Source organism: Chiloscyllium plagiosum, unplaced genomic scaffold (assembly GCF_037043375.1).
Source record: "Chiloscyllium plagiosum isolate Xiang-an unplaced genomic scaffold, Cpla_swu_hap1 HiC_scaffold_6, whole genome shotgun sequence".
NCBI classification, from domain to species: domain Eukaryota; kingdom Metazoa; phylum Chordata; class Chondrichthyes; order Orectolobiformes; family Hemiscylliidae; genus Chiloscyllium; species Chiloscyllium plagiosum.
The window spans coordinates 118146645-118161155 of record NW_028270144.1 but is presented as its reverse complement, the minus strand read 5'-3'; the positions used below and the strand labels follow the sequence as shown (position 1 = coordinate 118161155).

The following is a 14511-nucleotide window of genomic DNA, read 5'->3' as shown; positions in this document are numbered from 1 at the left end:
CACCTAGAGACCTGGGTTGAATTGCACCCTCAGTCGACTGTCTGTGTGGAGTCTTCACAGTCACTCTATGTCTGAGTGGGATGCAGCCGGGCGCTCCAGTTCCTCCCACAGTCCAAAGATGTGCAGAATTGGCCATGTCAAGTTACCCACGGTGTCCAGGGATGTGCAGGCTGCGTGGGTTAGCTATGTGGAATGCAAAGGAAATGACGGAGATGGGGGAGGTCTGAGTGGGATGCTCTTCAGAGGGTCGGTGTGGACTCGATGGGCCAAATGGGATTTTATAGCTCGGACCCAGGTACCCCTCCCACTTTGAACTGGCCAGTTTGTTCACTACACATTCATTTCAATTACTGGTTGGAATGGGACTGTTTTTGCTGAAATACACATTTCCAATTCTTCTAAACCTCATCTTTTTGAAACCTGCTCTCCAAACCCTCCCATCCCCTAAGCAAAAGGCTTAGGCTTTAAAAGGTTTTAATGACTAAATCGCTCAATATGTAAATGGTTCGAGTCCATCAGCACCTCAGGCAGGGACGAAAAGCAGCATGTGGCACAGCAGTTTCAACAGTGCTGATCTCTCAGATAGCAGTGTACGGAAAGCTCTGCTCTGACTCCATATAGAGCCTGTTGTTAATCAACAAAGGACCCATTTATCTGGTGTGTCTGGTAGGCTTGTGTTAGAGGCCAGCAATACCACAGTGCATGTGTCAAATTCTACCACCTTCCTACCAACCCTCTGAAAATATTGGCATTCCCAGGGGTCTTCTGCCAATGTCTGCAGGATCTTTTCAAATATTAACACATTCTTGGGATTCCCTACAAATACAAACAGACCCTCAATTCACTCAAAAGCCTTGATTGGAGATTTCCTGCTTCTTTCACCCCAACTAATTTCACGTTTTAATTATGAAACATATGATTCCTTCCAGTACCTCCCAATTTAATCATGCATCATAAGCCTATTTTACTTGAGGGAGAAAACACTAATGGACATTAAATAGCAGAATGTATTCAATATTACTGTTAATATAAACAAACTCCCAGGAAGAGAACATTCAGAGAAAAATATTACACTGGTTATCGTCTGATTATTTTGCTCACCATATTGTGGTGGGAAAGCGGGTTAATCAAACATCTTTTTCAAGTAAAACAAAATGACTGTCTGAGGCATAGGATGGAGATGGGGGTTAACACACTGAAATTTCACCCTCTGGGATTCAAGCTAAAATCCAAGAATTTCTATCAAGGATTGATGACGCATACAAAATGATCACATGTTAAATGAGAAAGATTCAATTGTATGTCCTGGTGACTATGATTAAAAATAATGCAGAAATCTTTGTTCAAAGGGTGAAAAATACAAAGTATTCAGGGGAAAAAAAATTTGCAGATGTTTTGTATCAATTGAAACAGATCTGACAAAAAAAATCGATGCAATGCATTTTTGCTTTTCAGAAAAATGGGCATTTTTTAAGAATTGGATTTACGGCCACCTGAGAATTTGACCAAATGGGAAGGGAGTGGATGAGGTCTTGTATCAGAGTAGGTAGCATTCCGTCTCTGACTCAAAGGCTGTATATTCAAGTCCTACTCTACAACGTGATGGTAACGGACCTGGAAATCTTTCCAAAAACACCCGATAGCAGACAGTAGGTATGGGAGAGTTTCCTAGTCAGCCATGCTGCAGAAGGGAACAGCAAACCACTGCAGTACTCCAGCAGGCATAGTCACAGATCAGAGTACATGGCCACCAAAGCCCTCTTAGAGCAAGGTAGCTCAAGAGAGGTGGTACCGGAGTTATACTGATGCAGTACAAGCTTGTCTGATTGGGTGAAGCCAATACTCTGGCCTCTGTTTTAACCCCTTCTACTCATCACTCCGCCCCACATCCCCCAGGTCAATAGCAGCCTGCCCCGCGAGGAGGGGCTGTTGGAGATATTGAATCTAGACTGAATTACTTTTATTTCTTCCTCGTGACATTTTATACAGATTGGCCTATGTGGAGTGACTATAACGAGGTCAACCAGCTGGAGCTCATGGAATGAATTCCCTGACTGGACCAGATTAATTGCTCCAATCAGGGAGACCTGGTAGACATAAAAGGATGAACTTTGGGGATATTGAGCCCCGGGAATACCTGACTCAGAGAGAGGCAGTGCTATTGTCAAAGACGATTCATTTGTCAATAAAGGGTGATTGATAATGGGATGCACTTTGATACTGACAGCTACTGCCCTAGTGTATGTGCAAAGGGTTAGATCACTCATACTGTGTGGGCTATGATGAGGTCCATGCTGGGCCAGTATTCCAATAGAAGCCAGGACGTGGTTTTGAAGCACTAACTGGTCCAATAAAAGTCCTGGCTGAATATGAAGCAAAAAGAAAAACTCCATGCACGAACTCCTGGGATTCCTCCATTACATCTCCTCCCCATTCCATTTCCTGCTGCCACAGTCCCCCATGGAGTCAAGCAGAGGAATCTGGCTGGGTTTGGGAAAGTTAACGGGAACAGTTCAAGGAGGGCCAGCCAGCAAGATCCGTCAGAGGGGTGTGTCTGCTCTTCCAGCCTCCCCACACAACACAAAGTTCGAGGATCCCCTCCCCTTTCAAATTCAAGTAATTTGCAACAAGGTACAGGTAATCCTGGCTATCTGTACATAGAGTGCTCCTATGAAACCTTTTGTAAGGCAAAAAGGCATAAAATGAAGCAGCATTATTTTATATGGGAAAAATTTCGCCTTTTCTCATACAAGTGAAAATCCCCTTCAGATTTCTTTTGGTTAGCGAAACCAGCTACTAATGTAGTAGTGAAGTGGCCTAAAGCAGACTTTCGAAAAGCAGGGGATACCTGTATGGCAAAATAGGGCAAGAAAAATCATGAAAGAACATGCAACTCACTTTTGTGTGGTCAACAGACAATTAGTCACATTTTACCTACCCAAATTTCAGAGTTTCTTATTTAAACACAAGAGAAATATGCAATTGTAGCCCATGTGATAAAGGGGTAAATGCACAATTCCACACTCTCAGCATGGCCTACAAGTCTAGAGTGGGCCAGCTCGAACCTACCTTTCCTGGACTCAGCTCCCTGCCAGGATATCACCACCTAGAAATTAAAAGCACCTCAGTTTCTCACTGCCAGACAGATGCTTACTTTTTTAGCTGCCAATGGGTCAGGCAACAGCACATTTCTCTTCTAAATGAAAGACAGTGCAAACGTAAGTATCTATTCATGTCACGGTTTTCAAAACAACTTTTGCAACTTACAGCAATTCAATAAGGAAATTTCCACTTTTTAACAGATCGGGTCTTTAGTTGTTAACACAAAAGATTCGCTTCTGCTGCTGTCTTCACCATCCCCTTTAGAATTGAAAACCAAAAGGCCCATGCCCATGCCCATGGTCAGTTAGGGGTACATCTCCCCAACGTTCAGGCTAACTCTGCAGTTGAGCTCTTATAATTAGCTGGAAGGTTCACCTTCCTTTGTACCAAAGCAAGTTTTATAAATCCATATCTTTTCTTTTTCGAAATTTAACCCGAGCGGAAATTCTTGGACACTGCCCTGATGGGAGTTGAGCCGATGCTCTGTGTGTGATCATTTGTCCAACAATAAAGCTGAAGTTCTGTACAGTCATCACCAGCTTATAGCAACTGTGTCTCATTTCACAGTAATAAAAGCTGACCATTAGGTTACAAGTGGGACCATCAGCTTGCCCTGCCCCCTCACCAAGGTGAGTCTGCAGAGAGGAAGAGCTTATCTGGAATTTGATCGGATTGCAATAAACCCAAAAGACAAAAGTTGGGTAGCAATTAAGAACCAACAAAAATAAAGGCAAAAATTAGAAATCTGCACTCTACTTCATAGACCACAAATTGCTTAAATAAAACTAAGAGCAGTAGATACTGAAGATCGGAAACAAAAACTGTGATTGCTTAGAAACTCAGCAGGTCTGGCAGCATCTGTGGAAAAAGAAACAAAGTGAACGTTTCAAGTCCAGTCACCTTTCTTCAGGACACAAAAAGGGTCAGTGAACTCCCAAACGTTCACTCTGTTTTTCTCTCCACAGATGCACTGGACCTGCTGATTTTCTCCAGCACTTCTTATTTTTGTCACAGCATATCCCTGTTGGGTGCAATTTTAACACAGAGTCAATTCACAGGAACGCCATACAGAAACAGCATTAATCGCGCCTCCAGTCATGAAACGGTTACAGCGGCCATTTGGTCTATCAAATGTCTGTCGGCTCTCTTTAAGTCAGGTAGGGCCACCTACTCCTGTCTTTTTCCCACAGCTCTGAAAATTGTCTTCTTTTCAGAAAACTAGTGCCAATAGAAACCTGTCTACTCTGTCTAGACTTCTTAAGATTTTGAACAGCTTGATCAAAATGCCTCTTAAGCTTTGCTCCCCAAAGCAGAATAGTGCTAGCTTCTCCAATCTATACACATAACTGAATTACTAGAATCATTCTTGTAATTATCCTAAGCATCTTCTCAGCAAACTGTCTTATTCTCTAGTGACTGCAGCAGAGACTGCCAAGACCAGAGTGGAGCTCCTGAGCCTCATGCCATGATGGGCAACATAGTTGACCACCCAGGCATGAACTGTCACATTTCAAATTAGAGGGAAGCTACTATTCCGCATCCTAATGCCTTCCCAAAATCCCACATCAGCCTGATTCACTCTCCCACTTAATGAGTGCTTGTGTGTGTTTGGGTGCGGGGTGTGGGGAGCGGTGGTTGGGGTTAACCACCGCTGGGAGATCAAGGCAGGGCCTCCCCTGGAATTGAGTGGGCCTGATCACCATGGTCACCACTATGATGGGCTCCACTCAATCCAGCCCACTGTGTGGTGAACTGGTTTCATTTGTGGTGTGCCTTTAGTGCATTAAAAAAAACCTAAGATGGCTTCCTTCCACAGAAAGAAAATGGATATTTAGCACATCTTAATAAAAATGAGGAACGAGAGGTAGAAAGGCACGGAAGTTTAAGCCACCATTGGTGAAGTAATTTGGATCAGGAACACTCATGAAATCAGAATTGGAAGACTGCCAAGGCAGGACCTGCCAAGTCATGTATCGTTTCTATCCTGACCTCCCATACTCTCATCTGATACAATGGCATGATACGCAAGAAGTTCACAAAGCAATCTTTTTGCAGAAAAGTGATCATATCCAAAAGGATTGCTTGAACCCTTAGTGGGACATTGCGAGCTAAAATACGCCAAGAATTTGATTGTAAATTAAGTCAGTTTTTGTTTAGAAAAACCAACTGATTATTGAGAGCATTGATTAATGCAGCTAGTCGCAGACAGATATTCTAATGTACCATCTTCGCAGACGTATGCAGTTCATTGGCATTTGGCAGATTCACAAATCTTACATGTTTGGCTTCACGCTGTGGAAAATAAGGAAAGTGAGCTGTAAGCCTCAACTCTTACACTGGCTTAGTCTCTACCACGTCAAATAATTACTACAACATTACACGATTTTTTTAAAAATCCTATTTTCCTCTTAAATAATTAATAAACTCAAATTAAAGATCATATTTTACACACAAACTTTCTGTAGAACCCACGTTTAGCAGTGGAGTAAAGCTACAGTCTGCAGAGGTTTTTGGCCAGGGATCAGATTGGGTCAGCTTTACACCGAAGTGCAGTCACATGTTAACAATGCAAGACCTGGGACTTTGTCAGAGAGGCGTCCTCTCACCTGGACAAGAGCACATCAAAGCTGGAACTATCATCATGCTTTTAATATGGACAGAGAGCGGTGATGCTTTCAATTTGCCTCATGAAGACATCATTTTAAAAAATGCAGAACCAAATAAAATGCTTGCCTTACTGGCAAATAAATAATGTTCCTTCTGGGCATCTCCCAGCCATCTGACTTTAGTAACAATTTTACTGTTTAATTAGAATTTTCAAATTCTCTTGGACACTATTTACTGCCTAACTATTTACTGCCCTTGCTGATTCATCTATTGTTTCCACACATAGTCCAATAGCATTCAACCTTTTGTCACATACCACCATCTCTTTAAAACTTTGTGATTTTGTCTACTGCACAGTCAACCTTCAGATTCTTGCACAGAAGTTATTCTGTATCATCAAAGATATTGAATTGTCTGAGAAAGCAACATGTTGACCAACATCTATCAACAATCTTACAACATGATAGTAGTTACCACTGATAAAGAATCTGAACTGGACTATCCATATAAACACTGTGGTTACAAGAGCAGGTCAGAGACTCAGAATCCTGCATTGAGTAACCTCTCTATTGACTCCCCAGAGCCTGTTCCCCATCTACAAGATACAGATCAGGAGTTATGACGGAATATTCTTCGCTTTTGTGGATGAGTGCTGCTCCAACATTCAAGATGCCTGACACTACATAGAAGCCCTGTTGATTGGCACGACATTCACTGCCTCCAACACCAACGTTTAACAGCAGCGGTCCATACCAATTACAAGATGCATGCAGCAATTCATCAAGCTCCTTAAACTGCATCTTCCAAACTCATGATCATTTCTGTCTAGAAAGACAGTGGGAGCACCACCACTTGCAAGTTCCCCTCCAAGTCACCTACCATCCTGACTTGGAAACATTTGTTGGTTCAAAAGCATGGAATCCCCTTCCAAATGACATTGTGGGTGTCTCTACACCAAATGGACTATTGTGGTTCAATAATATATCAATCACCCACCACTTTCTCAAGGGCAATTAGGAATAGACAATAAATGTCAGCCTAGCCAACGATACCCACATTCTATGAACGAATAAGAAAGGACTCAAAACATTAACTGTTTCTCTATGCCCATCCTGCTGAGTTTCTCCAGCATTTCCTGGGTTTTTTTTCATCCTTGCAGCCTTGCTGTTCAATATTTACACTAATAGCAGCCCATTCACCTGCAGTCCAAATAGTCCCCCAAGATGAATTAGCATAGTAGAGTAGTCCTTTAGCATTGCTGAGTTAACCAACGACCTGTGCAACATATATGCAAATCATATGCAAACCAACCCTGAGTGACACACAAAAACAAACTAAAATGTTGCAGATGCTAGAAATCGGACATTAAAATACAATCCTACAATACAAAGATTTATATTATTTGCACAGCCTGAACACTGCTTCACTCTCTAAGAATGCTGCCAGACCTGCTGAGTATTTCTACCATTTTCTGTGTTTAATCGTGATATTTCATTAATAATGAAAAGCTGTAGATCAACTCTTTACAACTTTGGAACTGAGATGCAAAAGTTAAATGGATTGGGTTGGGAGAATACTGACTCACTAATTTAAGCCTGTGTAGCCCGGAACAATGCAAGATCACACTCTTAAGCTTCGAAGATTATTCCAAAGCAAAAGCAAAGGAGACCGCCAGAAATAGGCCTAACTGGGGAGTTGACCTGAAAGCATTACAAACAACTGCCCTTGCTCTGTGTTACTCAGGAGCTGCCCATTCCCCAGTGAAGAGATTGGATGATATCTCTGCGACATGTATTGCTGAGCAATTACTGGCTGCCAGAAGTCCATTAAAGTGGGAAGTCTGCACCTACTTGCTGAATACTCCAGCCATAAGGAAGCAAATTACAATATGTAGAATCAAAGTGGACCAGTGATCCTATTCATCCTCCAGTCTAGAAAGAACCAGCAACAATATGGCCCCCAGGGTGTCCAGCTTCTTGACTTGAGCCCCTCAGCTGCTGCTTTGCTGACTGCGAAGCCATCGACAGTCAAAGGCACATCGGTTGGCTAATGGAAGAGATGGCTCTTTCAACAAGTAATCCCAAGTATCTACGTTCCTCAACTACCCCAGTACTGATGCAAGCCACAGCAAGGCCCTTATGCAAGAGTGGGGAAGGTAGCCAAATAAATTCTCTTGGTTGTAGTAAGGCGACCCTAATAACATCACACCTCCTCAAATACTCTCTACTACCACAGCCCTATAGAACTGAAGATCATAAGGTCTTCAGCTATCGAGTGAAATACTAAGTGGAACAGAGGTGAAGGAAGGTATAGCAGAGAGACAAGACAAATCCTATTTCATCTTTTCCACACTTGGCAGAACGCAGTCAGGCTAGGGCTGGTGGAATTTAGCTGCAAGGCTAGACTGGACAATCTGGAGTTGCAGTAGATGTAATAACTTGGAGAAGCAATGTGTAAGTCACTCTCCTCCTCTCTCAAGTTGCCCATTGTTTGTAAACCTTTGTCTCATTACGCTATGGTATTTAGCAATAGTTACTATCCTCATTCTTCAAAACACTGTGTAACAAAACTCACTTCCAACAGTGGTGGCTTATACATCGTGAGCTTGGAATTCATATGCTCACAAACTCTCAGTCTAACCTGGAATGAAATTCTACACTGCCATTTTTTCCCAACCTGTGGAACAAAGTGGATATTTTGTGCAAAAAGTCTTAAAAAGATGAAAAAAAATGCTGTTTCCTGGTTATTTCTATTTTAGGTTGAAACAATAAGCATGAACAATGACCCACTGGTGCTTTCACAGTTTACATCCATCTTGAACTATTTAAGAGGAAAACATGACTCTTACACATCATCTATTACAGCCAATGCTAAAGTCAACTACCCTGTAATGAAATGATGGCTTATTTCTCGATACATACTCCTCCAGCAAGTTTCTTCACAAAATTCAAGAGAAAAGATCTACGCTTGTATTAATAGATTAGCTTTTTCTGATAACGTTCTGTAATCACTGGGCCTTTGTTCAAATGGCTGAGCCTTGCTCAGTGATAAAGGTTGTGCTGCACCTTTCTGTAGCAACATCTGATGGGGGGGGTTAGCATGGTGATGGTTGATCAACCTGTAACTTTGTCCCCAGCAGTGTAGTCTATTGTAAGGGTGTCATAACCAAATTATCATTCAGTAGCCTTGAATGCTTTCTAGATCCTTTCCTTGCTGAAGTGGGAGGGGCGGGCTGGTTCAGGTGGACAGTTTGGGGTGCAAGAGGCAACCTTCACAACTCTCACAGTAATAATTATAATTTACTAGGTACGGGAAAAGAGCAGGGGACTCCCTTGTTGGTCAATAGATAATTAGTGGCATCTCTATCTCCTTCAGGCACATACAAACACAAATGCGCATGCGTATGCCTACACACACATTTTGGCAACTGCAAGTTTCCATGGTGCGAGAAGATTCAAGTCTTATTTGTATAGGGAAGGGAAGGGAAGACCTGACTCCTGTTTTGAGGATAAACACTCCACTAGATGACCAAATTATCAGTATTTAAGTAAGACTGACCAAGTTACAAGCCATTAAATATAACCTTGTACATAAGGAACATCAAATCCCATCAGATGAACCTCAGGTTCCGAAGATACACAAATACAAAGAAATGGCCCATCACAAATTAATAGTGGAGGATGTCAATCTTTGGCTGTGGGGCAGCATTTGTTGTACATCCCATGATGCCCTGGTACTGGGTCTGCTTTTCAAATGGATGGCTGCCAATATGATACAACCAAGGTCTTGCTAGGCCAACAAGAGACAAACAAGAGTGCTGTCACAGGCAAGGTGGCAAGTTTTATTCTCGGAGGAGTGATGGATTTTCCCCAGCAACCTGACAGCTTTTACTTTCAAGCTAACTGAATGCAAACTCTAATGGGAGTAAAGTGGGAGGTGAACTCACCTTCTCTGGACAATGAGTCCAAGCTTGTGGACCACTAGACCAGTTACACACAGATGTTACTCTACTGTACCTGTATCTTAAAATTAGAACACCCATCGAGTTAGAGCTTGTGACTGCTGTAGTGTTAGATTTTATCTATTCAACAGCAGTTAGCCGGAGAGTAAAGATGATGTACCAGTTCAACAGGTGGACCCAAATCTGGCAGCTGAATAACTACTTTTGGAATAGGTGGTGCAACTGGCGCAGATGGAGGTATATAGAAATATCCATGTCGTTGCCAAGTTACTAGCTGTTAAAAAAATAAAAAGGCAACATCAGGTGTGAGTCGAATTCATATTTGTTGCTAATTTTAAGGCTAATCTTTTCTTTAACAAAATATACACAGCCAACATGACTATCCTCAACTCGAAGTCAACAAGATGCAAGTCATAGGACCTTGCTGAGTGTTTTGCAATGCATACCAGAACAATCAATTGAGGCTTCCTCATTCTCTCACAACAAAGCATCAGACAACAGGAAGGATTCTGTGAATTAACTTTAGAACAATGGGACAGTACATCAATTTCCACGCATTCAACACTGCATCCAGTGGCAGTTTGCACTGGTCCCCAGCAGTTTACAATTACTAGAATGTGGTGCAATGATATGCTGTAGTTATCCTACTGGACTCACACCCCATCATCCACTATAGGAGCTCTTGTACTGCATGGCATGTCCCTATCTCTGGGCCAGGAGGCCCGCATTCAAGTTCCACTTGCTCCAAATGTAACAACATCTCTGAACAGATTGCTTCGAAAAATCTCCTAATGCCCACTGAAATAATTTCGAGGAGCACAGACTGTAAATGGCAGGACTGCTAGGAGCACTGATACACAAAGGGATTCAGGTCGACATCTTCCTGACCATGGTGACATAAGTGGATAAGGTGGGAAAGAAGGCTTTCATCAGTCAGAGCATCGAGTGTAAAAGTTGGCAAGTCTCATTGCTACAGTATCAGACTTCAGACAGGCCGCATTTGGTGCGCTGTGTGCAGTTCTGGTAGCCACACCACAGGAAGGATGTGGAGGCTTCAGGGTGGGTTCTGTAAATATATCCCTTACTTTAAAAACAGAAGGCTGGCTGTGACTCTGGATGGATTCAGCATTCGAAACCCTGTGGTTACTCTGTAACCCAAGCAGGGGGTTGGTCACGTGACGTCCCCGTCTCGCACCCGGAAGAGCGCGGGGCGGTCACGTGGCGTCCCGTTTCGCGCCCCGGAAGAGGGTCGAGGAGGTCACGTGATGCTCCATTTCGCGGGCAAAAGAAGGTCACGTGGGGTCGGACAGCTAGGAATGCGAGGAGGCAGGGAATGGAGTCAGACCAACACCCAATCAGAAGATAATTCTACTTCAGTGGTTATATGACGTTTTTTATTGTATAAAAGACTGGGGCAGGGACAAAACGAGGTCTTACTTTTTGAACTGACACACTTTGTAGTTTGTCAGGGACAAAGAGGTTTAGACCCAGAACTCTGAACGCCTTGTCCACTTACTGTGTAAAATAAATTAAGAGTATGAGATCGAATATCTTCTCCTATTGCTTCATTTAAAAGAACACGCGGGACTTGGCTCACTCATAGAAGAAAGTAAATTTAAATTGGTAGATTGAGCCAAAGTCCAACAGTTCAAAAGAGAATTCAAGGATTCAAAGGGGAACCGTCAGTTTATGCTGCTCATTTTGAAATCACACTGTCAGCACGTGGCAGCAATAAATTGGGTTTGCCCAGTTGCTAATCATGTTTCACAATCAGAGTCAGCTAATTGGTACCAATTCCCCCTCTGACAGCGTGGAAGCGAGCCATTTGGCCCATCAAGCCCACACCATCCCTCTGCAGAGCATCATCCGCTACCCTATCTCTGTATCCCCCCCCCCCCACCCCAAGGGGGATTCATCTAACTTACACATCCCACTACAGGCAATTTAGCACAGCCAATCCACTCTAACCTGCATACCTTTGTACTGGTGGAGAAAACCAGAGCACCTGGAAGAAACTCACACAGCCATGGGGAGAATGTGCACACAGACAGTCACCTGAGGGAAGAATCAAACCTGGGTACCTGGTGCTTTGAGGCAGTGGTGCTAACCACTGAGCCACCGTGGTGTACCACATATGTGTCAGATACCAAGGAAATTTAAAATATTCTATTTACACGGTAGCACCAGCACCAGTTTGAGTCCCGAGTTATGAAGTAGGTGGAATTTACTTGCCCTTGGTCCCATAGAGACTCTTACGTCGAGAATCAATAGCTGCTCACGTCCCTCACTCGCCCCTCACTGCCATATTACACACAGCAGGGGGAGATTCTTCACGGAATTTCAATCAGCTACTGGGGAGACCAGCTTTTATTACCCATCCCTAAACATGCAGAGGGCAGTCAAGAGTTAACCACACTTCTGTGGGTCTGGAGTCACATTTAGGCCAGACCAGGCAAGGATGCTGGATTTCCTGCCCTAAAGGACATTAGTGACCTGGATGGGTTTTTACAACAGTTGACAGTTGTTTTATGACTGCCATTCATACCAGAGTTTTGTTATTAGTGAATTCAAATTTTATACGACTACAAGAACTAGGTGCAGGAGCAGGCAATTCAGCCCCTCAAGCCGGCTCTGCAATCATTACTGATCTCATCTCGGCCTCAACACATTTTTGCCTGTTTCCCGTAGAATTTTAATTTGCAACAATTAAAAGTTATCTCCTCCTTAAATTTACTCAATATTCTGGCATCCATCACACTCCAGGGTAGTGAATTCTGCAGATCCATAATGCTTTCAAAGTAATTTCTCATCATTTCTATTTAAAATCTACTACCCCTTATCCTAAAACTATGACCCCTCATTCTAGATTACCCCATGAGGAAACAACCTCTCTACCTGTCCTTGAAGGAGCAGCGCTCTGAAAGCTAGTGCTTCCAAATAAACATGTTGGACTATAACCTGGTGTTGCATGATTTTTAACTTTGTCCAACACCAGCACCTCCAAATAATCATCTCCTTTGTTGTTGCTCTTTAGCACCTGATTAGACAGAGTCATATAGACTCAAACAGCACAGAAACAGACCTTCAGTCCAACCAGTCCATACCAACCACAATCCCAAACTAAACTAGTCCCACCTACCCGCGCTGGACCCATATCCCTCCAAATGTTTCCTATTCATGTACTTATCCAAATGTCTTTTAGGAGCAGAAATAGGCCATTTGACCCATCAAGTCTGCTCTGCCATTGGATAAGGGATGATATGTTTCTAAACCCCATTCTCTTGCCTTCTCCCCATCAGCCGTGATCCCCTAATCAAGAACCTGTGTCTTAAAGATGCTTAATGGCTTGGCCTTCGCAGCCTTCTGCGGCAATGAGTTCCAAAGACTAAATACCCTCTGGCCAAAGAAATTCCTCCTCCATTCCAAACGGTCATCCCTTCACTCTAAGGCACTTAAAAGAAATAGACATTCAGCACTCCTTTGGTACTGTACATGACTCTGACTGTATAACAGACCAGACAGACAGAGATAAAAGACAAGTTGTGTTATTGGAGTGCCCTTTGTGTTTGCACAATGGCATATGGCTGTTTTGAACATTTGACAGCTTTTTTCTGTTCGGGAGCAGTGGCAGACAGAGCGGGGGTGACGTTGGAGACAAGGAGGTTGCCAGGAAGGTAAGGACTTAGTATAAATTTGAACAGCGGCTAAACCCGAGATACTACACTCGTGTAGTAGTACTCCCTCCCGCCTCCCTCCTCTAACCAGAAGATAAAGGACTCTGAAAGGTAAGCTCTTTTTTTTTTCTTTTCTTTCATATATTTAAGTGCAGTGCTTGGTTTTAGTTAGTTGATATAAAGCTAAGGCTTACAATGGCAGGGGACCTCAGACCTGTGGCACGTGCCACTTGCCTGATGTGGGAGCTCAGGGACATTCCTGACTCTTACACTTGCAAGAAGTGTGTCTAGCTGCCACATGACCACATGACGGCTCTGGAGCTGTGGATGGACTCACTGTGGAGCATCCGCGAAGTCGTGGATAGCACGCTCAATGAATTGGTCACACAGCAGGTTAGAATTGCTGAGGGAGACAGTGAATGGGTGACCAAAAGGCAGAGAAAGAGTAGGAAGGCAGTGCAGGTGTCCCCTGCAGTCATCTCCCTCCAAAACAGCTACACCGTTTTGGATACAGTTGGGGGAGATGGCTCACGAGGGGAGGGAAGCTGTTGCCAGGATCATGGCACAGTGGTGGGCACTGCTGTTCAGAGGGCAGGAAAAAGACTCAGAGCCATAATCACAGGGCATTTTATTGTAACAGGAGTACATAGGCGGTTCTGTGGCCAAAACGAATGGTGTGTTTCCTCCCAAGTGCTTGGATCAGGGATGTCACCAATGATAAGTAAAAAATGAGATGTGGTCCTGAAAGCAGAATTCAGGGAGCTAGGAGAGAAGTTAAAGAGGAGGACCTCAAAAGGTAGTGAGCTCAGGATTGCTACCAGTGCCATGTGCTGGGTGGGCGTGTGGAATGCTCTGCCCCAGAAGGCAGTGGAGGCCCAGTCTCTGGATTTGTTTAAGAAAGATTTGGATAGAGCTCTCAAGGATAGTGGAATCAAGGGTTATGGAGGTAAGGCAGGAACAGGATACTGATTGAGGATGATCAGCCATGATCATAATGAATGGTGGTGCAGGCTCAAAGGGCAGAATGGCCTACTCCTGCACCTATTGTCTATTGTCTAGCCAGGGTAGAAATGAAAGAATAAGCAGGATGAACACGTGGCTTGAGGGATGGTGTAGGAGGGAAGGGTTCGGATTTGTGGGACATTGGGGAAGGTGAGACTATTAGAA

The 14511-nt window shown here is 43.5% G+C and overlaps 1 protein-coding gene across 11 annotated transcripts in view; it reads right to left on the bottom strand.

The window, feature by feature from the left end:
* Positions 1-14511, bottom strand: part of LOC122550924 (glycogenin-1-like) — a 110149-nt gene that overhangs the window by 18566 nt on the left and 77072 nt on the right. For 6 of the 11 annotated variants that reach the window (XM_043692389.2, XM_043692391.2, XM_043692394.2 and 3 more), the window contains exons 8-10: positions 9831-9944; positions 5326-5394; positions 3155-3196 (exon numbers count right to left, since the gene is read on the bottom strand). The exons of 3 other annotated variants lie outside the window; for them this stretch is intronic. In XM_043692389.2, the coding sequence (XP_043548324.1) occupies positions 3155-3196; positions 5326-5394; positions 9831-9944 (225 nt within the window). The remainder of the gene's footprint in view (positions 1-3154; positions 3197-5325; positions 5395-9830; positions 9945-14511) is intronic. 2 more of the 11 variants (XM_043692395.2, XM_043692397.2) reach the window with 1 other exon arrangement.